Source organism: Papio anubis, chromosome 2 (assembly GCF_008728515.1).
Source record: "Papio anubis isolate 15944 chromosome 2, Panubis1.0, whole genome shotgun sequence".
Lineage (NCBI taxonomy): Eukaryota > Metazoa > Chordata > Mammalia > Primates > Cercopithecidae > Papio > Papio anubis.
The window spans coordinates 107,050,760-107,077,876 of record NC_044977.1 but is presented as its reverse complement, the minus strand read 5'-3'; the positions used below and the strand labels follow the sequence as shown (position 1 = coordinate 107,077,876).

The 27,117-nt window shown below is 42.8% G+C and overlaps 1 protein-coding gene across 7 annotated transcripts in view; it reads left to right on the top strand.

Moving 5' to 3' along the window:
• Positions 1–27,117, top strand: part of YEATS2 (YEATS domain containing 2) — a 109,870-nt gene that overhangs the window by 70,840 nt on the left and 11,913 nt on the right. For 6 of the 7 annotated variants that reach the window (XM_021934613.2, XM_009201271.3, XM_021934612.2 and 3 more), the window contains exons 16-23: positions 2,342–2,600; positions 3,592–3,753; positions 5,864–6,075; positions 7,502–7,660; positions 13,095–13,271; positions 17,812–17,995; positions 25,527–25,655; positions 26,422–26,520. In XM_021934613.2, coding sequence (XP_021790305.1) covers positions 2,342–2,600; positions 3,592–3,753; positions 5,864–6,075; positions 7,502–7,660; positions 13,095–13,271; positions 17,812–17,995; positions 25,527–25,655; positions 26,422–26,520 — 1,381 coding nt within the window. Of the gene's footprint in view, positions 1–2,341; positions 2,601–3,591; positions 3,754–5,863; positions 6,076–7,501; positions 7,661–13,094; positions 13,272–17,811; positions 17,996–20,480; positions 20,859–25,526; positions 25,656–26,421; positions 26,521–27,117 lie in introns of those variants that run through there. The other variant, XM_021934614.2, reaches the window with a different exon arrangement.

Sequence of the window (27,117 nt, the reverse complement as noted above, 5' to 3'; positions counted from 1 at the left end):
TCAGCCTCCTAAAGTGTTGGGATTACAGGCATGAGCCACTGCGCCTGGTCAAGGGACTGTTTTCTTTACATCAGCTGTGTTATTCGAGTACATGGTAAACGTATTTTACTGTACTCACAGTCTTTGAACAGAAACCATGTACGATATAGTAATTTTTTATTTAAAACTTCCTACTTATCAGTTGCATATGGTTTATCATTTCATTCTACCTTCTGAATAACCTTATTTTAAAATTTAGAAATACTCTAAAATTCCAGCAACATAGGTAGAGAATTAAGTAATCAGTATGCCCATATCCTCCACCCCAAATTTACATATTCGTGTTTACTTCAGATCTTTTTTCTCCAAATAAAACGTTTCTGATAAAGTTGAAGTCCACTTTGTTCTTCCCAGAGGCAGCAAGCACTGTCATGACTTTGATGTGTAGCCTTCTACTCCGTGCACTTCATTACATGAATACATGGTCATAGGAAACATAATGTTGTTTGTGTTTTGAAGGTTTACATAAAAGATATTTCTACTTACATTTTTCTGCAACTCCCTTTTCACTTTCTTATTCTTCCAGTCTGTTTATACTATTATATCCCTAATGTATATAGTTCTAATTCATTTATTTTTAGTATGACCTTTCATTGTCTGTCTTATGCCACTGTTTGTCCATTCCTCTATCTGTAGACGTTAAGAATGGTGTTGCATGCTGGAGACATTAAGGTTGCTGACAGCTTTTGGTAAAAATAACGCTGTGTTGGACATTGTTGTATACGTTCCCTTGAACACATGTCTGTTTCTCTAGGATATACACCTAAAAACAGAGTTCCTACTATATGGGGGTATGTGAATTTTCCGTTTTAGCAGATAGGCCAGTACCTCTCTGGAATGGCTGTCCAAATTTATCTTCCTACCAGCAGTGAGCAAAAATTCCTATTTTCCCCACAGCCTCTAGTAACTTCTTGGTGTTATCAGACTTTTAAGCTTTTTTTTCCCCCAATCTGATGGGTGATCCTGTTTGTCTTTTTTGCCTTAAGAAGGTAAATCATTTACATTTCTTCTAACCTTGTGGAAGTCTGTTCATCTAGTTTCTGGTGAGAAGTTCTTTTTATGAAATAAAGAGCTGAGGAGTGGAAAACACTGCTCCAATTTGCCATTCATTCAGTGTTTCCTTTAATTGAACATCCTATTATTGACTTTGTTTTAAAAACACTCCTGAGTATTTTCTTAAAAGAATTCATTTTACTTTTGAAACTAGATACTAATTTTCATTATTTGGGTACTGGGGTCTTTTTTTTTTTTTTTAAACAGTTAAATAATATTATTATTTTTTTTTTGAGACGGAGTCTTGCTCTGTCGCCCGGGCAGGAGTGCAGTGGTGGGATCTCAGCTCACTGCAAGTTCCGCCTCCCGGGTTCACGCCATTCTCCTGCCTCAACCTCCCCAGTAGCTGGGACCACAGGTGCCCGCCACCACACCTGGCTAATTTTTTATATTTTTAGTAGAGACAAAGTTTCACGTGTTAGCTAGGATGGTCTCGATCTCCTGACTTCATGATCCACCCACCTCAGCCTCCCAAAGTACTGGGATTACAGGCATGAACCACCGCACCTGGCCTAAGTATTATTCTTGCTTTTTTTTTTTTTTTTCCTTAGGGTCTTGCTCTGTCATCCAGGCTGGAGGGCAGTAGTATGATCACGGCTCACTGCAGCCTTGAACTCCTAGGCTCAAGGGATCCTCCCCTGCCTCAGCCTCCTGAATAGCTGGGACTACAGATGGGTGCCACTGTACTGGCTAATTTTTTTTTTTTTTAGACAGAGTCTTACTCCGTCACCCAGACTGGAGTGCAGTGGCATGATCTCCGCTCACTGCAACCTCCGCCTCCCAGGTTCAGGGGATTCTTCCACCTCAGCCTCCAGAGTAGATGGGACTACATGTGCATGCCCCCATGCCCGGCTAATTTTTGTATTTTTAGTAGAGACTAGATTTCACCATGTTGGCCTGGCTGGTCTTGAACTCCTGACCTCAAATGATCCTCCTGCCTTGGCCTCCCAAAGTGCTGGGATTACTTAAAGGCGTGAGCCACCATGCCCGGCCAAACTTTATACTTCTGAATTTCCCAAATTTTCTATTAAAGTAAGTTATAAAAAGTAGCTTAGGTAAGACAACAATTGTTAAAATTCTATTATTGTAATACCCAAGTGTAAGAAATACGGTTGCCGTTCACACCTGTGTAGGTAGGTTTCCTAGATGACCAAATTAGGCTGCATGTATTGTGTGCCGGTCTTTGTTTTGCTCTTCGCCAAAACAGTGACTGCTGTTCTACCGTTGGACTCTGCTCTGTTTTGAACAGGTTGTCGGGGTACCAGTTGGGTCTGCTTTACCTTCAACAGTGAAGCAGGCTGTGGCGATCAGTGGTGGCCAGATCCTGGTAGCCAAGGCCAGCTCTTCTGTCTCCAAAGCAGTTGGTCCAAAGCAAGTTGTGACCCAAGGAGTTGCCAAAGCAATTGTGAGTGGAGGTGGAGGAACCATTGTTGCTCAGCCAGTGCAGACCTTAACCAAGGCCCAGGTCACTGCCGCTGGTCCTCAGAAGAGTGGATCCCAGGGTTCAGGTAAAACGGATCATCACTGGGGGCCCTTTCAGCAGAAGCTCTGTCCAATATTTCCTTTGCTAGTGATTTTATTTGCTATTTGATCTTGTCTAGGAAAGCCTAGTTAGGTTGATGCTGTAAGAAGTGTATTGAAATGTTTGTTCTTTTTTATGGACATTTCACATAAAGATCTGTAGGTATTTAGCTTTAAGTTTACACACACACACACACTCTTTCTCAGTACACACACACACACACACACACACACACACTCTTTCTCAGTACACACACACACACACACACACTCTTTCTCAGTACCGTGGGGGATTGGTTCCAGGACCCCCTACTGCAGGTAGCAAAATCTACAGATGCTCGAGTCCCCTGTGCAGATCTTCTGGTGTACTTTTACATCACCTCTAGGTTGTTTTAATACCTAATAACAATGTAAATGCTGTGTAAATAGTTGTTACACTCTGTTGTTTAAGGAATAATGACAAGAAAAAGTCTGTACATGTTCAGTACAGATGTACTCATCTTTTTTTCTCCCAATCTATGGGGATACAGAGAGCCAACGGTACTTGCCAGTCAGGAGCACGAATTTGCCCTAACTTTGACTTTAAACAAATGGGGGAAAATATGTATTCCTCCATAGATAGGGTGATTGTTTCATTAATTGTCCAAACCACAGTATTTATGAGAGTAAAAAGAGTCACTGTTAATAATTACAATGGGACGGGTGTAACCTAGAACTGTTTTAGGCAGAACCAGGACATACGGTCACCCTATTATATACAAATATAAAGAGCCTCTGGCAGGCTTTTGTGGTCTATAAATTATTTTTTAATTAGCAGGATATTTAAGAATATCAGTCTTATTTAAAGCACTGTGCATCTGGGAAACAAACTTTGAGTTTATTGCTTGTTAGTGTTCTAAAATAAGATTTCGTTGCCTTTTTAGAGTGTTGCCCTTAGTTTCAATTTGTCTTACAATTTTTTCTCCTTTACCATTTTAGTAATGGCAACATTGCAGCTACCAGCCACTAATTTGGCCAACTTGGCAAATTTGCCTCCTGGCACTAAACTCTACCTAACTACAAACAGCAAGAACCCTTCAGGAAAAGGAAAACTGCTGCTGATCCCTCAGGGAGCCATCCTGCGAGCTACAAACAGTGCTAGTAAGTGAAACCGTTGGGTTGAATCGTTTGGTTGTTGGTTCTGTGTGTGTGTTCATCTTGTCCACCTGAGGGTAGTTCTTACCTGTTTCAGAAAGCATTTCCGTAACTCTGTTGGGTGGTGTAATGGTAGCATTTGCCCAGATGGATTTGACACATAACGATAATTTAACTAGAAGTGGATTTGCTCCTCAGCATTTGGGATCAGGAATGAATTACACTGGAGAGAGATGGCTAGTGAGGCTGTTAGGAGAAAGCCGTCTACAGGAACCATGAATGAAGTGGTGTCTGAAAATTATCTGGTGATACCTGAGGGAAGATCCATCTACTCAGAGAAGCTGAAAGTCTATTTTTGGGGACAGGTTGGCATAGGATTGGAATCGAGTGCGTCCGTTTGGCTTTGTTTAGATGGGGGTCCCCGACCCCTGGGCCGCACAGCACGAGGTGAGCGGAGGGTGAAGGAGCATTACTGTCTGAGCTCTGCCTCCCGTCAGATCAGCAGTGGCGCTAGATTCTCACAGGAGCGCAAACCCTGTTGAGAACTGTGCATACGAGGGATCTAGGTGGCGCACTCCTTATGAGAATCTAATGCCTGATGATCTGATGTGGAACAGTTTCATCCCAAACCACCCCCCACCTCCTGCCCCAATTCATGGACAAATTCTCTTCCATGAAACTGGTCCCTGGTGCCACAAAGCTTGGGGGCAGCTGGTTTGGATGTATTCCTTACTTCTGCTAGGTTTAGAGGTGGAAAGAGAAATACAGACTCTGCCTAGGTGTGTAAGTCTTAAAGCCCCATGGAAATGAGGCAGTTTATTTGCCGTTACAGAAACTTTTGCTTTGACGTATCGAGAAAAACAATTTGGGCAGTGTTGAAGAGGATAGGATAAAAGGAAATTATTTCTCTCTGAATCAGAAGTAGAAAGGTATAGCATTCAGGGTCATTAGAAGTTAACCGCCCTTGCCAAAATGCAGTGTGTCAGCTAACCGTCCTTGTGTTCATTGACCATGATGGGTCAGTTCCACTCTCACTTGGTATTTTTTCCTCATACCTAAGCAGTGGTATGTCCAAAAGTTAAATATGTAAGAAAAGCACAGTATAAATATAAATATTTCAGAAGTCATCCAGGGAGCTACTTAGATTCTTGTGATATTCTTGGGGCAAAAATAAACCATTGGGAAGGAAGTTGTTGCAGTAATCACTGGAATGAAGGTGGAGAAGGAAATTGGAAATATTCTTGAGTGAATATTCATAGTGCAGGTAGTTCAAATGCATTATCTCACCAAAAGAGAAGGAAAAAGAGTTTTAACATGGGATTTGAAAGGCAAAGAAGAATGGGGTCCTGGGGTCATTGTAAATGAAGGAAAGTCTTCATTTTTCCCAAGACAGGGAGACAGCATTGAGCACTGTAAAGTGACACTAAATTCCAGCAATTCACTGACATTGAATCAGATGCCCAAAAGTTGGGAAGCACCTATCTGAGCACATTTAAGTGTTGATTAAAATACTTGGCTAGAGGCTAGGTGCAGTGGCTCACACCTGTAATCCCAGCAGTTCGGAGGGCCAAGGCGGGCGGATCATGAGGTCAGGAGATCAAGACCATCCTGGCCAACATGGTGAAACCCCCTCTCTACTAAAAATACAAAATTAGCTGGGCGTGGTGGCACGTGCCTGTAGTCTCAGCTACTTGGGAGGCTGAAGCAGGAGAATCGCTTGAACCCGGGAGGCAGAGGTTGCAGTGAGCCAAGATCTTGCCATTGCACTCCAGCCTGGCGATAGAGTGAGACTCTGTCTCAGAAAAATACTTAGCTAGAAAATGTCAGTAGCAAGCCTTCTCTTGATCTCCCATGACCACGTCAACGTATCTTCATTGTACTCAGAGCCGAAATACAGTCAGTTGTCATGCAGTTGAAAGGAAATAGATTCTGATCTAAAAATCTAGGAAGTTCTCCTCACTCTTGTCACAGGGTAGGTAGATTACAGAAAAGAAGGAGGAAAATGGGAAAGGAGAAGGAATGGCACTAAAAGGGAAACATCTCTCTGGGCTTATTTTTATGTTAAAGCTTTGCTTGATACATTTTGTGATGTTGCTGTCATTCACTGTATTTTTAGATCTCCAGTCTGGCTCAGCTGCCAGTGGTGGGAGTGGTGCCGGAGGAGGAGGAGGTGGTGGAGGCGGTGGCAGTGGTGGAGGCAGCAGTGCAGGAGGAGGAGGAGGAACAGGAGGAGGAACAGCAGGAGGAGGAACTCAAAGTACCGCCGGCCCTGGAGGGATATCTCAGCACCTGACTTACACATCTTACATCCTCAAGCAAACTCCCCAGGTCTGGTTATCTGTAACTGATATTTTAAATCATTTAGCTATTTGGTAACTATGCTTAATCATAATTGATTGACCTTTACAGCTCTGGGATCAGGATTCAATACTAACACCTTAGCCATGTTATCTATAGCTATATCTTGGCTGGGTGTGGTAGCTCATGCCTGTAATCCTGGCACTTTGGGAGGCCAAGGAGGGTGGATCGCTTGAGCCCAGGAGCTTGAGACCAACCTGGGCAACATGGCGAAACCCTGTCTCTACTAAAAATACCAAAATTAGCTGGGCGTGGTGGTGCATGTCTGTAGTCCCAGCTACTCTGAAGGTTGAGGTGGGAGGATTGCTTGAACCTGGGAGGTTGAGGCTGCAGTGAGCTGAGGTCGCACCACTGCACTCCACCCTGGGTGACAGAGCAAGACCCTGTCTCAAAAAAAAAAAAAAGAAAAAAAAAACTTTATCTTTTTGTGCTCGTTTTGAGAGAAGAGGAAATAGAGATTGAGAAACACTTTAGTAACTTATCCAGGATCTTCCTGCTAAGCTAATGGTAGAATTTGGGTTTAAGCCGGCACAGTGGCTCACGCCTGTAATCCCAGCACTTTGGGAGGCCAAGGCAGGCAGATCACCTGTCAGGAGTTCAAGACCAGCCTGGCCAACATGGTGAAACCCCGTCTCCACTAAAAATACAAAAATCAGTTGGGTGTGGTAGTGCATCCCTGTAATCCCAGCTACTTGGGAGGCTGAGGCAGGAGAATCTCTAGAACCCATGAGACAGAGGTTGCAGTGAGCTGAGATCACTCCATAGTATTCTAGCCTGGGCGACAGAGTGAGACTCTGTCTCAAAAAAAAAAAAAAAAAAGAATTTGGGTTTAAACCCAGATCTTCCTGCCTTAAAGAAAGATTTCTACTATGCTGATTGCCTCCCAAATCCATGAGGTAATAAACAGTATTAATGTACAGTTGAAAAGTTGCTCGTAGAAGGGAGTGATCAAAGAGACAGTATCAAGTTGTAATATTTAGAGTTAGGTTAGATTTGATTAGGAACGGGTTTCCTCCTCCTTCTCCTCTTGTCATTAAAGTCTTGGCTCTTTTCGAAGGAAAGTCATAGAATTTTGGTTCTAGATGTTCTTATTGAGAAAGATGTATAGTTATCAGTCTGAATGATTAAATCCAGCTTTGAGGACTAAATTGCAAAACAGAGTTTTCAACAGACTGCTCTGTAACTACGGTGCAAAGTTTGAGAGGTGGGGATAACTGTTGGAAGTAATACTTAGAGCACAACTATTCTTTTGAATTATTTTGCCTACATCGCAGAATTAAAGGGGAGAGCGTTGTAGCTTGTAAGATGGGACGTTACATGTTATTTAGGGGATCAGAACAGTCCATTTGAATTTAACAAATTATCGGTTAGTTCTTTGTATTTTTTTCTAACTTAGGGCACATTTTTAGTTGGCCAGCCATCACCCCAGACTTCTGGAAAACAACTCACCACTGGGTCAGTGGTCCAAGGAACACTGGGAGTCAGCACGTCTTCTGCACAAGGACAACAAACGCTAAAGGTCATCTCTGGACAGAAAACCACGCTGTTTACACAGGTAAATATGCCCATGCACACACCCCAAATATGGGGTGACTATGGCATTTATTTACATATTTACATGTAGTTTCTCTCTTTTCACAAAGAAATTAAGGTTACATAAGAAAATGAACGATAAGGCCCGGAGTGGTCGCTCAAATGCCTGTAATCCCAGCACTTTGGGAGGCCAAGGTGGGTTAATTGCCTGAGGTCAGGAGTTCGAGACTAGCCTGGCCAACATGGCCAACATAGTGAAACCCCGTCTCTACTAAAAATACAAAAATTAGCCGGGTGGGATGGTGCGCACCTATAGTCCCAAGTACTCAGGAGGCTGAGACAGGAGAATCGCTTGAACCCGGGAGGCAGAGGTTGCAATGAGCCGAGATCGCGCCATTGCATTCCAGCCTGGGCAACAGAGCGAGATTCTGTCTCAAAAAAAAAAAAAAAAGAAAGAAAGAAAAGGAACAATAAAAAAATATAGAAAAACAAAAACGAATCTTGAGGTTTGGGAAAATATAAGTAGAATGAGAAAATTAAGGCCCCAGGTGTTATTCTGATATGTAAACAGTCAAGATATCTTGCACAGTTAATAAAATCAAGGTATAAATTTTATAGCAAAGACAAAATGAGAAGCATGGTCAGTTTTAAAGTCACACTATATGTGAGAAAGAAAAAACACATATTTCATTAGAAGAAACAAAGCTTTCTTGACACTTTGTTGTAAAATTTCTCCAGATGGACTTCACGTAGAAGAGGTGGGAGGATCCGCCTGCCTCGGCTTCCCAAAATGCTGGGATTACAGGCGTGACCCACCACACCTGGCCTTGTTTGGAATTTTTGCAAGGGATACTGGTCAGTAGTTTTCTTAGTAATTTCTGTCTGGTTTGGTATCAGGGTAATACTGGCCTCATAAAATGAAGTGAAAGCTTTTTCTTGCTTTTCTTTTTATTGGAAGAGTTTATATAGAATTGGTACTATTTCTTAACTGTTTAATTGAATATACCAGTAAAAGCCATATTAGCCTGGAGTTTTCCTAATTGAGAAGGTTTTTATACTACAGTTTTAAATTTCAGTTTATTTACTAGATATGGGACTGTTCAGGTCATTTCTTTTCCTTTTCTTTTTATATATATTTTTTGAGACAGAGTCTTGCTCTGTTGCCCAGGCTCCTGGGTTCAAGCAATTCTCCTGCCTCATCCTCTCAAGTAGCTGTAATTACAGGAGCCCACCACCACGCCTGGCTAATTTTTGTATTTTTAGTAGAGACGGGGTTTTACTATGTCGGTCAGGCTGATCTCGAACTCCTGACCTCGTGATCTGCCTGCCTCGGCCTCCCAAAGTTCTGGGATTACAGGCACAAGCCACCATGCCCAGCCTGTTTTCATTCTTGTTTTTTATAATTATGTGTCTTCTCTTTTTATTGATCAGTCTAGCCAGGGGTTTATCAGTTGTATTGATCTTTTCAAATTAGCAGCATTTGGTGTCCTAATTTCTTTTTTGTCAGATGTCCTTACCCATGTTAAACAGATACAAGGCCCCGCAATTCACTGTAGGCAGTTCTTTTTTTTTTTTTTTTTTTTTTTTGAGACGGAGTCTCGCTCTGTCGCCCAGGCTGGAGTGCAGTGGCCGGATCTCAGCTCACTGCAAGCTCCGCCTCCCGGGTTTACGCCATTCTCCTGCCTCAGCCTCCCGAGTAGCTGGGACTACAGGCGCCTGCCACCTCGCCCGGCTAGTTTTTTTTTTGTATTTTTAGTAGAGACGGGGTTTCACCATGTTAGCCAGGATGGTCTCGATCTCCTGACCTCGTGATCCGCCCGTCTCGGCCTCCCAAAGTGCTGGGATTACAGGCTTGAGCCACTGCGCCCGGCCCGGCAGTTCTTTTAAATCTTCCTCAGATTTCATACCTGCTTGTGTTGCAGCAGTGCGCAGGTGAGACAATTCCTGTTGCCTCTCCCTCCTTGCAGGGACTGGCTATCTTTAATCTTCAGGTTACTTGGCTACTTTGAGATTTCAGCCCTCCAATGTGTTTCAGAAAAATAAGATTTTCTAGTATATTCAGCCTTTTCTTTTTAGAGTAGGCGCAACCATGCTTTACAGCCCTCTGTTTCCTATGTGGAAGCAAAAGTCCCTGACCAAACGGATTTTAACTTGACAGAGAAAACTTTATTTTTATTTGTTTATTTTTTTATATATTTTTTTGAGACGGAGCCTTGCTTCATCCCCAGGCTGGATTGCACTGACACAATCTTGGCTCCCTGCAGCCTCCGCCTCCTGGGTTCAAGCAATTCTCCTGCCTCAGCCTCCTGTGTAGCTGGGATTACAGGCACGGACTGCCACGCCTGGCTAATTTTTGTATTTTTAATAGAGGTGGGGTTTCACCATGTTGGCCAGGATGGTCTCAATCTCTTGACCTTGTGATCTGCCTACCTCGGCCTCTCAACGTACTGGGATTACAGGTGTGAGCTGCTGCACCCAGCCTTTACTTTTTTTTTTTTTTTAATTTTTTATCTTTCTGACTCAAGATCTAACAGAAAAAACTTTAAATTGCTGTGGTTTCAGATTACATAATACAACTAAACTTGAGGAAACTTCCACTAGTTGAGCTTTAGTGTAGCATCAGAGAAGAGTAACAACAGTACTTGAAAGAGCTGTTAAAATACTCTTCCCTTTTCCAACTACATATGGGGATATATCTCAAACCAACACAGCAAGCACCGCAGGAAGGAGGAAGCAGGGGGTGCAGGGCATGGAGAGTACTGGAAACTGAATAGAACTGGCTGCTCTTGCTGCAGTACCCAACACATCACCCTTCTAGTTGCCTCAAGTTTCTGCCATCACCAGATGTGGAGCATATCTAGCATTTTTCCACGCTTCTGTGGCAGATTCTCCTGGCATGTCCTGCGTAAGGCTTTTATCACTTGGCGAGGCTTTCTTCTGCAGTTTCTTGTCTGTTTTTCATAGTTGCTTGTCCACTATTGGACTCCTCAACTACTTCTTGAACACAACCAGGAGAATACATTTATTTATTTATTTATGCCTTTTCTGTTTTTTTTGGATTTGGTGCTGAGAGGAGTATTGCTGTCCACAGTGAAGATAAAATGGCAGAAATGTTTATGCAGTGAACTCTGTGGCAGCAAAATACATAAAGTGCAAAGACTATTAAGAATATGAGGAGAATTTGATAAAACTACAGTCACAGAGAAGAATTTTAACATGTCTGTCAGCATTTAGCTAATCAAGTGGATAAATCCTTTTTATTATAAAGGATTTGTATTGGAATAACACTACTAACAGGCTTAATTCTGTATCATGGAGACACAGAATACACATTTTGCTGGTATGTCTATGGAACGTTAACAAATTGATTATATACTTCGCCGCAAAGAGAATCTCTTAGCATATTTCAAAAGTAGCATCCAATGTGCTTCATGCTGTTACTCAATAAAAAAGTCAAATCAATAACAACCAAAAAACTTGAAAATTAAAATACTCTTCTAAATTCTTCGGTCAAAAAAATCCAAATAAATTATGGATGATTTTAGCTGTTAATACAAATGACAATTTTATTAGGGTTCCCCAGAGAAACAGAACAAATATAATATATAGATACTAAGAGGAAATGTATTACGGGAATTGGCTCATGTGATTATGGAGACCAAGGAGTCCCACGACATGCTGTTAGCAGGCTGGAGAGCAGGACAGCTAGTGGTGTGATACAGTCTGATTACAAAGGCCTGAGAACTGGCGGGGATGGGAGTGAGGGGCACACTGGCATTAAGTCCTGGAGTCTGAAGGCCTGAGAACCAGGAGCTCTGATGTCTAAGGGTAAGAGAAGATTGATGTCTCAGCTTAGGAAGAGAGAGAGAATTCGCCCATTGTCCGCCTTTTTGTTCTATTCAGGTCCTTGACAGATTGGATGATGTCTGCCCACGTTGGCAAGGGCGGATCTTCTTTACTCTGTCTAGTGATTCAGATGCTGGTCTCTTCCAGAAATAATATTTTATCAGGTATCTGGGCATCCCCCAGCCCACTCAAGTTGACATAGAATTAACCATCCCAACAGTACTTCTTATTAAAACCTGTGGAAACAACCCAAACCAGGCTCAAGAAAATTCAAAGCTTTAAATGCTTTTTCCTTTCAGCCCCGCATCCTTTAAGATATAACAAAATAATGCATAAATCATAAGTATACTGTTCAATGAGTTTTATACTCATGCAACCACTATCGCAATCAAGATACAGGATAGTTCTATCACTCTTTTTTTTTTTTTTTTTTTTTTTCCTGAGGCGAAGTTTCGCTCTTGTTGCCCAGACTGGAGTGCAATGGCACGATCTCGGCTCACCGCAAACCTCCGCCTCCCAGGTTCGAGCGATTCTCCTGCCTTAGCCTCCAGGTAGCTGGAATTACAGGCATGCGCCACCACCCCCGGCTAATTTTGTATTTTTAGTAGAGATGGGGTTTCTCCATGTTGGTCAGGCTGGTCTCAAACTCCCGACCTCAGGTAGTTCGCCCGCCTCAGCCTCCCAAACTGCTGGATTATAGGCATGAGCCACCGCGCCCGGCCCAGTTCTATCACTCTTAAAACATTCCCTGGTTCAGGCACTGTAGCTCATGCCTGTAATCCCAGTACCTTGAAGGTCTGAGGCAGGAGGATCACTTAAGCCCAGGAATTTGAGACCAGCCTAGGTGACATAGGGACACCTTGTCTCTACCAAAAAAAAAAAAAAATTAAAGGCCAGGTCTGGTGGCTAATGCCTGTAATCCCAGCACTCTTTGGAGGCTGAGGCGGGTGGACCACGAGGTTAAGAGATCAAGGCCATCCTGGCCAGCATGGTGAAACCCTGTCTCTACTAAAAATACAAAAATTAGCTGGGCATGGTGGCGTGCACCTGTAGTCCCAGCAACTCCGGAGGCTGAGGCAGGAGAATTGCTTGAACCGGGGAGGCAGAGGTTGCAGTAAGCCAAGATTGCGCCACTGCACTCCAGCCCAAAAAAAAAAAAATAAGAAATACATAATTTGTAAGTGGTTCTCCAGTACTAAAATGCTAAGCCTATATCTAATTTAGAAGACCATTCACTTACCCATTTAAATCTGGCCCCGTCTAGGGTGGATTTTCACGTTTAAAGATTATACGTACATTTAAGAGTACGTTGTAATCAATTATTTTGAAAACAAGTGGCCTATTATCTTTGAAGACACTGCTGCCAAATAGTAACTTGCAATTGCATTTCTTTACTTGTTCTATATTGGGGTAAAGGGATATTTATAAGTGAGAGGTCATAAAATTTGGAGCTTGTTAGAAAGGTGCATAAACACCTCATGTGGGTTCGATTGGTAAGACTTTCCTGGCTGGTCTCCAATTCTTGGGGCATATCTCAACTGTCAGTAAGGAATGAGTTATATCTATTATCCCAGGCAACATGATTATTTCTGCCCCTTTTGTTTCTGCAGGCAGCTCATGGAGGACAGGCATCTCTAATGAAAATATCCGATAGCACCTTGAAGACTGTGCCAGCCACCTCACAGCTCTCAAAGCCTGGAACCACAATGCTGAGAGTAGCAGGAGGGGTTATCACAACTGCCACTTCCCCAGCTGTGGCCCTCTCAGCAAATGGTCCTGCACAACAGGTGAGAAATAGCACGTCAGTAGAGAATCCTAATGAAACATGAAGGTGGTATAAATACACGGAAGATGTCCAGTAGGCACACCAGTGGGCCTTTTTAAAATACTGAACTATTGCTTTTTTTAAAAAAAAAAAAAAAAGAAATATTCACATACCATAGAAGTCCCCATTTTGTAGTATACAGTTCAGTAGTGCTTGTTACCATTCACATGGTTGTGCAGCTCTCATTACCATCATCTAATCCCAGAATATTTTATCCCAAAAAGAAGCCCAGTACCCATCAGCACTCACGCCCATTCCACCTTCTGTAGTTCTAGGCAACCGCTGACCTACTTTCTTTCTCTGGATTTGCCTATTTTAGACATTGCGTATAAAGGGAGTCATAGAACATGCCCTTTTGGATCTCTTCTGGTGCCTAGTGTTACTTTTCAGAGTTCATCCATGTTGTGACTTGCATCAGTACTCCTTCCTTTTCGTGGCTGGATAATACCCAGTTTGATGGATATACCATATTTTGTTTACCCATTCATCAGTTGATGGGCACTGGAATTATTTTCTACTTTTTGAATAATGCTGTGGTGAATATTTGTCTACAGATTTTTGTATAAACACATTTCTATTTCTCTTGGCTGTATACCCAGGGAGGGAATTGCTGGATTATATGGTAACTCTTTTTTTTTTTTTTTTTTGAGATGGAGTCTTGCTCTTGTCGCCAGGCTGGAGTGCAGTGGCAAGATCTCAGCTTACTGCAACCTCCATCTCCCGGGTTCAAACAATTCCCCTGCCTCAGCCTCCTGAGTAGCTGGGACTACAGGCGCACACCACCACGTCTGGCTAATTTTTTGTATTTTAGTAGAGACAGGGTTTCACCGTGTTGGCCAGAGTGGTCTTGATCTCCTGACCTCATGATCCGCCTGCCTCAGCCTCCCAAAGTGCTGGGATTACAGGCGTGAGCCACTGCTCCCAGCGTACGGTAACATTTTCTGGAACTGCTAAACTGTTTTCCCAAGTGGCTACATCATTTTAGATTTCCACCAGCAATATACGAGGGTTCCAGTTTTTCCACAAACTCACCCAAACTTGTTCTTGTCCTTTTTTTTTTTTTTCATTATAGCCATTGTAGTGGGTGTAAACTAGTGTCTCACTGTGGTTTTGATTTGCAGTTCCCTGATAGTTAATGATATTGAGCATCTTTTCATGTATTTACTGGCTATTTTTATATCTTTTATCCATTTACATCCTTTGCCCATTTTTTAGTTGGTTGTCTTTTAATCATTGAGGTATAGGAGTGCTTTATGTATTCTAGATTTGTCTCTTACCAGATTTGCTGAGCTGTCTTTTCACTTACTGATAGTATTGAACCATGCCCAGCTAATTAAACCATGCCCACCACTGTGCCCAGCTAATTAAAAACAAAAGTTTCTAATTTTGGTTTTCATTCCTTTTTTAAAAAAATGTCAATTATGATGGGTCTGTAATCAGTGTAGATATTCACAGGGTACACGTGATGTTTTGATGCAGGCGTACAGCACGTAATAACCTCATCGGGGTCATTGGGATATCTGTCACTTCAAGCATTTATCTTTTTTTAAAACCAATTCTGCTCTTTGTTACTGTAAAATATATAAGAAATTATTGCGAATTTTGGTCACCCTGTTGTGCCATCAAATACTAGATCTTACTCATCCCTTCTAACTATATTTTTGTACCCATTAACCATCCCCACTTCCTCCCTCCCTGCTGCTGCCCTTCCCACCTTCTGGTAACCACCATTCTTCTCTGTCTTCATGAGTTCAGTTGTTTTCATTGTTAGCTCCCACACATGAGTGAGAACATGTGAAATGTATTTTTCTGTGCCTGGCTTATTTCACTTAACATAATGTCCTCCAGTTCTATCCATGTTGCAAATGACAGGATTTCATTCTTTCTTATGGCTGAATAATATTGCATCATGTATCTTTATCACATTTTCTTTATCATTCACCTGGTGGTGGACACTTAGGTTGATTCCAAATCTTGGCTGTTGTGAATAGTGCTGTAATAAACATGGGAGTGCAGATAGCTCTTCGTATACTAATCTCCTTTCTTTTGGGTACATACCTAGCAGTGGGATGTGGATCATATGGTATTTCTATTTTCAGTCTCTTGAGGACCCTCTGTATGTTCTCTATCGTGGTTGTGCTAACTTACATTCCCACCAGCAGTGCACGAGGGTTCCCTCTTCTCCATATCCTCACCAGCCTGTCTTTTGGATGAAAGCCATTTTAACTGGGTGGGATGATTTCTCATTATAATTCTGATTTGTGTTTCTGTGGCAATTAATGATGTTGAACATTTTTTTATTTGCCTGTTGGGCCATTTATGTGTCTTCTTTTGAGAAATGTCTGTTCAGATCTGTTGCCCATTTTCAAATGAGATTATTTGACTTTTTTCTATAGAGTTGTTTGAGCTTCTTGTATATTCTGATTATTAATCCTTTGTCAGATGTGTATGTAGTTGGCCAGTATTTCCTCCCATTCTGTGGGTTGTGTCTTTGTTAATTGTTTTCTTTGCTGTGCAGAAGCTTTTTAACTTGATGTGATCCCATTTATACATTTTTGTTTTGGTTGCCTGTGCTTTTGAGGTATTGCTCAAGAAATCTTTGCCCAAACCAATGTCCTGGAGAGTTTCCCTAATGTTTTCTTGTAGTAGTTTCATAGTTTGATGTCTTAGATTTAAGTCTTTAATCCATTTTGATTGCATAGTGAGAGCTAGGTGGTCTAGTTACATTCTTCTGCATAAAGATATCCAGTTTTCCCAGCACAAGTTTTAATAAAAGTCCCAATTTACCTATTTTTCTTTTATTGCTTGTTCTTTTGATGTCACATCTGAAAAACCTTTGCCTAATCCAAAGCCACAAAATTCAAGCCTGTGTTTTCTTCTAAGAGTTTTATACATTTAGCTCTTATATTTAGGTTTCAGATTCATTTGGGTTAATTTTTTTTTTTTTTTTTTTTTTTTTGCGATGGAGTCTCATTCTGTCGCCCAGGCTGGAGTGCAGTGGTACGATTTCAGCTCACTGCAACCTCTGCCTCCCGAATTGAAGCGATTCTCCTGCGTCAGCCTCGCAAGTAGCTGGGACTACAGGCACCCACCACCATGCCCAGCTAATTTTTTTTTTTTTTTTGTATTTTTAGTAGACATGAGGTTTCACGGTGTTAGCCAGGATGGTCTTGATCTCCTGACCTCGTGATTCATCCGCCTTGGCCTCCCATAGGCATAAGCCACCATGCCCAGCCACTCGAATTAATTTTTGTACATGGTGTGAGGCAGACACCAAACTTTATTCTTTTTTATGTAAATATCCAGTTGGCCTAGAAACATTTATTGAAAAACCATCTCTCAGCTGTCTTGGAAGCCCACAGACTTGAATGATGTGACTTGACTTCTCAAGCTTCATCTCCTGCAGCTGCTGCTTCTCCTCCTGTGCCTCTTCACGAGTCATACCACTGTGCTTTGCAGTTCCTTGAACATACAGTGTTCTTTCATGCCTCACCAACTTTCTACATACTCTCCTTTGCCAAGAAACCCTGGCATCTCTCCCTTTCTCTGTCTTGAATCTGGAAGATTCCCCTAAAGTGCCTGATGTTTTACCTGAAGCTGTTTCCTGTACCCTCCCCTTTCTATTCCTAGGCAGAAGCAGTACCTTTCTTCTTGGTTGTATTGGTGACATTTGCCTGTGCTTGCCATAGCATCATCATACTTAGGTGACTGTTTCCGTGGTAGCTTTTATCTCAGAGCCTTAGCACTTAACCATTATGCCGGCCATGCAGTAGATGTTTGTTTAATGAAGTGACAGACTTTAAACATTGTCACGTATTCTTAATAAAGCTCATTTTTAGTCCATGTGTATATTCTGAGAATATGTCCTCCTAATTTTTTGGTGATGAAATTGCCTTTTATAAAGGGATATAGGCCAGGCGCAGTGGCTCACGCCTGTAATCCCAGCACTTTGGGAGGCTGAGGCGGGCGGATCACGAGGTCAGGAGATCGAGACCATCCTGGCGAACACAGTGAAACCCTATCTCTACTAAAAAAAATACAAAAAAATTAGCCGGGCGTGGTGGCGGGTACCTGTAGTCCCAGCTTCTAGGGAGGCTGAGGTAGGAGAATGGCGTGAACCCAGGAGGCAGTGGAGCTTGCAGTGAGAGGAGATCGCGCCACTGCACTCCAGCCTGGGTGACAGAGCGAGACTCTGTCTCAAAAAAATATATATATATATATATATAAAGGGATATAATAGGTGGTGAATTTTAAAAATATGATCACCCTATGATACTTCCTTGTTTTACGTTTTTTAAATTTTCTTGGTCCATGAAATGTAAAAGTACAGGAACCATTGAACTACAGAAGTAATCTTTTTTAAATGGTATGGCATTTACTAAGTAGTCACTAACACCTAATAGATGACACTTAGTGTGTGTGCTGTGTGGCCATCACTGCTCTTAGTCACTCACTCTACTTCCTTCCTGAATTGTGTTGTTTCTGGCACCATGGGTGAGTAGTCTGAGGGAATGGCTCCCATGTCTTCATCTACGGTCAGTTCTGTAACGAAAACTTCTGGGCAGCCGCAAGTGTGTGTGAGCCAGACCACCGTGGGAACCTGCAAGGCTGCCACCCCCACCGTCGTCAGCGCCACGTCCCTCGTGCCCACACCAAACCCCATCTCTGGGAAAGCCACAGTATCAGGTGAGTTTCATTGTGATATTATTTCTCTCTCTTTTCTGTCATAGGGCTAGAATATTTTTGGAGGATCTTGTTTGTTTGTTTGTTTGTTTGAGATAGCGTCTCACTCTGTTGCCAAAGCTAGAGTGCAATATCACAGTTTCTTGACTCACTGCAACCTCTGTCTTCCAGGCTCAAGCCATCCTCCCACCTGAGCCTCTTGAGTGTCTGGGACCACAGGCACACATCACACCCAGCTAATATTTTGTGTTTTTGGTAGAGATGGGGTTTCACCATGTTGTCCAGGCTGGTCTCGAACTCCTGAGCTCAGGTGATCCGCCCCCCTCGGCCTCCCAAAGTGCTGGGACTATAGGCGTGAGCCACTGTGCCCAGCTATTTTTTGGAGGGTCTTAAGCAATATTTTGTATAATAAATTGTTAAAAGTAATTAATCCAGCAGCATTTTTTGAACAGCTACTTTTTAGATAAATTATTTTTGTTTAAAAATCTACATATCAGATTTTGTCTGAGACTTAAAATTATCATTTGAAAGTTACTATTTGAATTTTTGAATGATATAAGAAAACCTTAGCCACGCAGAACCCTACTAGGTATTTTAGCTTTTTTTATAATGTAATTTTGCAGAGAGCCAAGAGTTTGCTTTCCTTAAAGTACTAATTTCTTTTTTCCTATAATCAGTGTTGAATAGAATTCACTATAAAATGTATAGCTTTGGCCGGGCGCGGTGGCTCAAGCCTGTAATCCCAGCACTTTGGGATGCCGAGACGGGCGGATCACGAGGTCAGAAGATCGAGACCATCCTGGCTAACACGGTGAAACCCCGTCTCTACTAAAAAATACAAAAAACTAGCCGGGCGAGGTGGCGGGCGCCTGTAGTCCCAGCTACTCGGGAGGCTGAGGCAGGAGAATGGCGTAAACCCAGGAGGCGGAGCTTGCAGTGAGCTGAGATCCGGCCACTGCACTCCAGCCTGGGCGACAGAGCGAGACTCCGTCTCAAAAAAAAAAAAAAAAAAATGTATAGCTTTCTTTGCTTTCATAAACAAAGTACATAAAATATATCTTAGCCTTGGAGACTCCAAGTCATAATTTTTAACATTAGTTATTATGTTGGCTAGTGTTAGAATGATAGGCTGGAGATCCGGTAAGAGCTATGGTGTCTTTGTGCCTGCACTAGAGGGCCTCAGAAAAGTGTACCTTTTGCTTCTGAGTAACAGAGAGCACGCGTCCTGAGACCAGATGGGCTAGTGGAAGTGATTTGCTTCAGTTTCTCAGCTGTAAATGAGATTGATAATAATACCTACTTCATGAGGTCGAGAGGTTTAAATGGGTTAGTAATATATAATATATCTGTGCTTAGAATACTGTCTGGTGTATAGTGGCCATTATATAAACAATTGCCTCTGCCATTATCGTGTGTCATCGTTTTTGTTGTTAGTCCATAATCCTTTATCTGCAATTCTAAAATCCCAAAAGCTGTGAAAACCAAAGATTTTATTTTTTTAAATTTTACTTTAAGTTCTGGGATGCATGTGCAGAACGTCCAGGTTTGTTACATAAGTGTACGTGTGCCATGGTGGTTTGCTGCACCTGTCAACCCATCATGTAGGTTTTAAGCCCTGCATACATTAGATATTTGTCCTAATGCTGTCCCTCCCCTTGCCCCGCACCCCCCGACAGGCCCCGGTATGTGATATTCCCCTCCCTGTGTCCAACTGTTCTCATTGTTCAGTTCCCACTTACGAGTGAGAACATGTGGTATTTGGTTTTCTGTTCTTGTGTTAGTTTGCTGATGAGAATGATGGTTTCCAGCTTCATCCATATCCCTGCAAAGGACATGAACTCATTCTTTTTTATGGCTGCAAGATTATATTGTATTGTATTATATTATTATTATTATTATTATTATTATTATTTTGATGGAGTCTTGCTCTGTCGCCCAGGCTGGAGTGCAGTGGCATGATCTCGGCTCACTGCAATCTCTGCCTCCCGGATTCAAGCAATTCTCCTGCCTCAGCTTCTCGAGTAGCTGGCATTAAAGGCACCTGCCATCATGCCTGGCTAATTTTTGTAGAGACAGGGTTTTACCAGGTTGGCCAGGCTGGTCTTGAACTCCTGACCTCAGGTGATCCACCTGCCTCGGCCTCCCAAAGTGCTGGGATTACAGGCATGAGCCACCGTGCCTGGCCAGAGATTTTATTTTTTATAACTAATTTTGGGGCACAATTGGACCTCCATTGACAGCATGTTTATATTATTTAATGTGAATATTTGTGTGTTTTGCCATAGAATATTGATGTGTTTGATTACATCATACTGTCTCAGCTGCCAGAAAGCTGATAATATATACGGCTTTGCTTCTCAAACTTGAATGATCAGTTTTGGTTTTGTTTTTCTACGATCTGGTACAGATAGATACTTCTGTAAAATATAATTAAAATGTCGCAGCACTATCAAACTGTTAAAGTTTCTACTCTGTTATCTTGTTGCAGATTGATACCAGCCAGCATACGGCTGGCACTGGTCTACCGGAAAAACTGAATATCACCGAGATACACACACACGCACGCATGCACACACACGTGCAGACACACCCCTTACTGCCTTTGGATTAGAGGCTGTGGATGTTGTTATTACTATTATTACTTCATTCATATGTGGCTCCACACCAAGCCCCTCGTGTCTTGTTTTTTGGATAGAGAACAAAAAATTAAGGCTGATTATATTTTTCTCTTGATTTCTACCTCCCTGTTAAAATTGACCAACTTCTAGTATAGGGAGTGCTTGTTCTCTACTAACTGAATGTTTTATTTGAGGCCCTGTGTTGGACACTGGAGTAGAACTTGTAGAAATAAAAGGAATTATTATAATAATGAATGCCCTTCCCTTGTCTCTTTTCTGATCATGTTTTTGGCATGTAGTAGATGAAGTCTCCCTGCTGTAAATTCTAGTTTCCTAAGATGCTGCTGCTGCTAGAACTTTCCGTATCACATTTTCTTTCTTTCTTTTTTTGAGACGGAATTTTGTTCTCGTCGCCCAGGCTGGAATGCAGTGAAACAATCTTGGCTCACTGCAACCTCTGCCTTCTGAGTTCCAGCGATTCTCCTGTGTCAGCCTCTTGAGTAGCTGGGATTACAGGCATGTGCCACCACATCCCACTGATTTTTGTATTTTTAGTAGAGATGGGGTTTCACCATGTTGATCAGGCTGGTCTCGAACTCCCGACCTCAGGTGATCCACCCGCCTCGGCCTCCCAAAGTGCTAGGATTACAGGCGTGAGCCACTGCACCCAGCCCACATTTTCATAAAAGGATCAAACTGTTTCCTACTTATAACTAGCAGTTTTTCAATTAAGTTTTTTGTGTGCATCATAAACTGCGTTAAACAAGGTCTCGTTGGGACAGAAGCTGCATGAGCAAGGGAGAGAGCACGAGAAGATTCCATCAGAGCACACAGGGCCTGTGTGGGGTGTTGGAACTTTGACTCTGGGGGAAGCCACTGAAGGGTTTTAAGCTAAGGTGGAATATGATCTGCCTTACCTTTTAACAGGATCATTGGTGTAGTATTGACAGTAAGCTCTGGGGCACGAGGTGGAAGCAGGGAATGGACCAGGAAGTAGATACTAAGAAAGAAAATTTAGTGATGTATTAGGGAGCTCTGGCCAGACAAGGATCTTTCCCAGAAGTGAAGAGCATGAACTGCCAGTTTCAAAAGGCACAGGGTAAAGAAATTGAAAATTTCAGAAATTACATTATCATTGAGCTTCTCAGTGGCAGTGCTAGAAGCTAGCATACTACTGCTTTTCAAAATGCAAGAACATTACTTTTAGTCTAGAATTCTCTAGTTAAGGAGATCATTACAGAGTGAGAGTAAAACTATTTCTGACAGGCAAAGTTTGAAATGTATTTCCTGTGTACCCTCTCCAAAGACATTCCTGAAATATGGGATGGGGTTAGTCCCAGTCAGCTGTTGTAAGGTGAAAATATTTTTTTTTTTTTTTTGAGACGGAGTCGCGCTCTGTCACCCAGGCTGGAGTGCAGTGGTGCGATCTTGGCTTACTGCAAGCTCTGCCTCCCGGGTTCACACCATTCTCCTGCCTCAGCCTCCCAAGTAGCTGGGACTACAGGCACCTGCCACCATGCCCAGCTAATTTTTTGTAGTTGTAGTAGAGACAGGGTTCCAGTGTTAGCCAGGATGGTCTTCATCTCCTGACCTCATGATCTGCCTACTTTGGCCTCCGAAAGTGCTGGGATTACAGGCATGAGCCACCACACCTGGCCGTAAGGTGAAAATATTCTAAATGGAAAAAAATGCATGACTGGCCGGGAACTGTGGCTCACTGCCACTGCCCAGCATCACAAGAGAGGTACAGTTTCTGCTGAGTGCCTGTGACTTTCATACCATGCCAAAGTAAAAAACTCCAATCAACCATTGTAAGAGAATATCTGTATAGGGAAGAAAGGGTATATAAGTGCCTTAAAGGGGGAACTTTTTATACCTTTTCTGGGCCCCATCTAGGGGCTAGATTTGACTTTGACTCTGGGGGAAGCCACTGAAGACCCCATCTAGGGGCCAGGTGCTGTGGCTTACAACTGTAATCTCAGCAGTTTGGGAGGCCAAGGCAAGCGGATCGCTTGAGGCTGGGAGTTTGAGACAAGCCTGGGCAATGCTGCAAGACCCCCTCTCTTAAAAAAAAAAATTAGCTGGGTGTGGTAGTTGTGCCTGTAGTCCCAGCTACTCGGGAGGCTGAGGTGGGAGGATCACTTGACCCTAGGAGGTCGAGGTTGCAGTGAGCCATGATCACTCGCATCACTGCACTCCAGCCTGGGTGACAGCAAGACAGTGTCTCAACAAAAAAACAAAACAAAGCAAAACAAAAAAACAAAACCAACTACCCTAATAGTAAATCAGTAGGTAAAATTAAAAATTGATGAATCAAGGCCTATAATGAATACATTCCTTTTAAAATTATTTTTATTTTATTGTTAGAGCAGGGTCTTGCTCTGTTATCCAGGCTGGAGTGCAGGGGCGTGATCATAGCTCATTGTAGCCTCTGAACTCCTGGGTTCAGGCTGTCCTCCCATCTCAGCCTCCCAAGTGGCTGGCATTACAGGGGCATGCCACTACACGGGACTAATTTTGTTTGTTTTTTTTTAGAGACGGGGTCTTGCTTTGTTGCCTAGGCTGGTCTCAAACTCCTGGTCTCAACCAGTCCTCCCTTCTTGGCCTCCCAAAGTGCTGGGGTTACAGGTGTAAGCCACTGCACCTGGCCCTACACATTCTTTTACATATACTGAGATAAATATGAATAAAAAGAACCAAAAAGGATTAAAGTAGATACTAGCAGGGAACTAGATGAAAATAGGGAGGTGGAATGAGGGTTGGCTATGTTTATATAAGCCTTTTAGTACTTTTTAACTTGTCAGCTGGTCAGCATGCATAAAAACACGGAAACTTCAGATCGTTGTTAAACTCCTCAACATCATGTCTCAGGAAGTATTACTACCTGACTGATTTAACACTCTTCTATTCCAAAGAAAGATTTTGTTTATTTAAGGCCTGTTCTAGAAAGTATTTAAGATTATTCCTTTCCTTAGCTCAGACCAGCTGCTTTCCGGTGCCTTAAAGTATCTTTAGCTCCTGATGCTGGGTTTTTTTTTTTTTTTTTCCGCGACGGAGTTTCTGCTCTTATTGCCCAGGCTGGAGTGCAGTGGTGTGATCTCGGCTTACTGAAACCTCCGCCTCCCGAGTTCAAGTGGTTTTCCTGCTTCAGCCTCCCAAGTAGCTTGTTTTACAGGTGCCTGCCATCATGCCCGGCTATTTTTTTTGTATTTTTGGTAGAGACAGGGTTTCACCATGTTGGCCAGGCTGGTCTCGAACTCCTGACCTCAGGTGGTCCAGCTGCCTCACCCTCCCAAGGTGCTGGGATTACAGGCGTGAGCCACCATGCCTGACCACTGTTTTTAAGTATTTCTTAAAACGTGTTTGTATTGTTTGTGCCTTGTATACTCCTTCACAGTAAAGGCCCTTTGTGATTTTTTAAGTGGCCCTCTGAATGCCTAGAACAGTTTTACATGGAAATGGGAATATGGAAATCACCTTTAAAATAAAATGAGAGAAAGTGATCCTTTCTAAAACCATAGAGAACATCTGATGTTTGAAAAACAAGGGCTGCACAGAGCTAGGAAATGATGAGGTGTGGTGTGTAGACAGATGGACATACTAGATACGTAGGGACAGTGGGATGGAGATGCGCATACATTGGGACCAGATTAAAATGGACCTTGAATGCTTGAAGCTAATTTTGGAAATATGTTTTAGGCAGTCAGGAGCCAGCATAGGTTTTTAAGTAGGATAATGACAATGTTTGACATCAAAACACAGAATTTTATATCTAGAACTGTGTACAAAATCCAAAATTTTGTACACATCAGAGCTATGTGCAAAACAAATTGTCATAGAAAACAAACATGGAAGAGTACTATCTGAAAACATTAGTATTGATTATCCCTGCGGTAGGATTTTGGGTGACTTTTTATCCTTTTTACTAGCAAAAATATGTTACTTCATGGTTGTGGTACAAGGATACTTTCAATCATTATGGCCAGGCACAGTGCTTCACATCTATAATCCCATTGCTGGCCAGGCGCGGTGGCTCATGCCTGTAATCCCAGCTGAGAGGCTGAGGTGAGTGGATCACTTGAGGGTAGGAGTTCGAGACCAGCCTGGCCAACATGGTGAAACCCCGTCTCTACTAAAAATACAAAAATTAGCTGGGCGTGGTGGCACATGCCTGTAATCCCAGCTACTCAGGAGGCCTAGGCAGGAGAATTGCTTGAACCTTGGAGATGGAGGTTGCAGTGAGCCAAGATGGCACCGTTGCACTCCAGCCTGGGCGACAGAGCGAGATCTGACTCAAAAAAAAAAAAAAAGTCCCAGTGCTTTGGGAAGCCGTGGTGGGAGAATCGCCCGAGGCCAGGAGTTTCAAGACTAGCCTGGGCAACAAAGCAAGACCCCATCTCTACAGAAACAAATTAAAAATTAGCTGTGTGTCATGGCATGCCTGTAGTCCCAGCTACTCTGGAAGCTGAGACAGGAGGATCGCTTGAGCCCAGGAGTTCAAGGTTACAATGAGCTATGATCGTACTATTGCACTTTTCAACCTGGGCGACAGCCTGTCTCTAAAAATAAAAATAAATAGGGGCTGGGCACGGTGGCTCATGTCTGTAATCCTAGCACTTTGGGAGGCCAAGGCAGGAAAATCGCTTGAACCTGGGAGGCAGAGGTTGCAGTAAGCCAAGATCGTGTCAGCCTGGGCGACACAGCGAGACTCCATCTCAAAAAGTAAATAAATAAACAATTATTGTCATGCCGATGTTTTATTGTGAAATCCACAGCATCTGTTGCCTCCTGCTTCTCGCTCTTTTGTTTACTGGAAGGTAACTTCCTCCATGACAAAATATGGGTGGCACAGAGGATAAGGGACTTTCCCGAAGCACCTGACCTTCAACGTGGCCTTGTCTTCTAATTTGTTCTAGGACTGTTAAAGATTCACTCCAGCCAAGCCAGTCCCCAGCAGGCAGTCCTGACGATTCCCAGCCAGCTCAAACCACTCAGCGTAAACACGTCTGGAGGGGTGCAGACGATCCTGATGCCTGTGAATAAAGGTGAGTGCCTTGCCCACGGGCCTCTGTGCTGTGGCCGCTTCCACGTATCTCAGCATTTACCAGGTGGTGACTGCTCTGCCCATGTACAGCCACCCTTCAGCTATCACGGTACTTCCTGCACCTTGAATGCTAGGGCTCCAACGCCGGGACTCAAAACCCAAATGTTCGTTGGCTTCTAAATAGCTGCCCTTATCTAAAGTTGAGTTGAAGGGGGAATATTTTAAGTGTTTATAAGAATTTACATTAATTGGATTGTTGTTTTCCTTTCTTTTTTTTTTTGAAACAGAGTTTTGCTCTGTCGCCAAGGGTGGAGTGCAGTGGCAAGATCTCGGCTCACTGCAACCTCCGCCTCCTGGGTTCAAGCAGTTCTCATGCCTCAGTCTCCTGAGTAGCTGGCTAATTTTTGTATTTTTTAGTAAAGACGGGGTTTCACCATGTTGCCCAATCTGGTCTTGAACTCCTGACCTCAGAAGATCCACCTGCCCCCCAAAGTACTGGGATTACAGGCGTGAGCCACCGTGCCTGGCCTGGCTTGTTACTTTCTTAGTTTAGTGACAGGCTCCTGTTTCTACAGTTGAAGATATACCTCAGTTACCCTCATACCTAATAATCACCCACTAGTAAAAAGGGACTTTGCAATTCCTGTTGTCCTCAAGTTGTCTGTGTGCTGTTCGTCTCATGTGGGGTTATCACCTGGGAGTTAGATCACCTTCATTAAAAATAATCTCTGTATTTATTATATCCCTCCCTCCTTTTCTCCCATTAGTGGTTCAGTCATTTTCTACCAGCAAGCCACCTGCCATTCTGCCTGTAGCTGCCCCAACTCCAGTTGTCCCCAGCTCTGCCCCAGCAGCTGTTGCAAAAGGTACATAGGATCTCATAGAGTTCTTGTCCAGAAGTTTTGTTGTTTATCTTTTTTGTTGTCGTTCACGTTCTCTTCTGATGTCCAGAAGTTTTATGCAGGACATTACCATAATCTGAATCTTTTGAATTTTCAGCATTTGCAAATCAACCACTTGGCAAATGTGTCCTAAATACTCATATGGTAGACTTAACATTGAGGGAAACACAGAGATGTATAAAGGATCATTTCTACCCTTTAATAAATTTATAATAAGGTTGAAAAGAATTGCTGTAGACAGCAAGCAATCATTGATAAACACAAGACATGTGGCCAGGGAAATGATTGCTGAAATATTGCAGTTTGGGATGTCTGATCAGGGTTGGCAGGGGGTGTGGAGAAGGGCAAGACTTTATATTGACCATGGATTATAACCTGGACTTTAAAAGAGTAGAGGTTTTTTAGCTGTGGGGAGTCAAGGGGTATGCCAGATTAAGGGCACAGGAGAGACAAAGACTCAGCTTCCCCTTTGGAGAAGTGGCAAGTTAGAGGGACTCATTTGGGGAGTATAGTTGTGGTAAAGGAGGTTTAGGTAGGGGCCAGACTTTGGCGAGCTGGCAG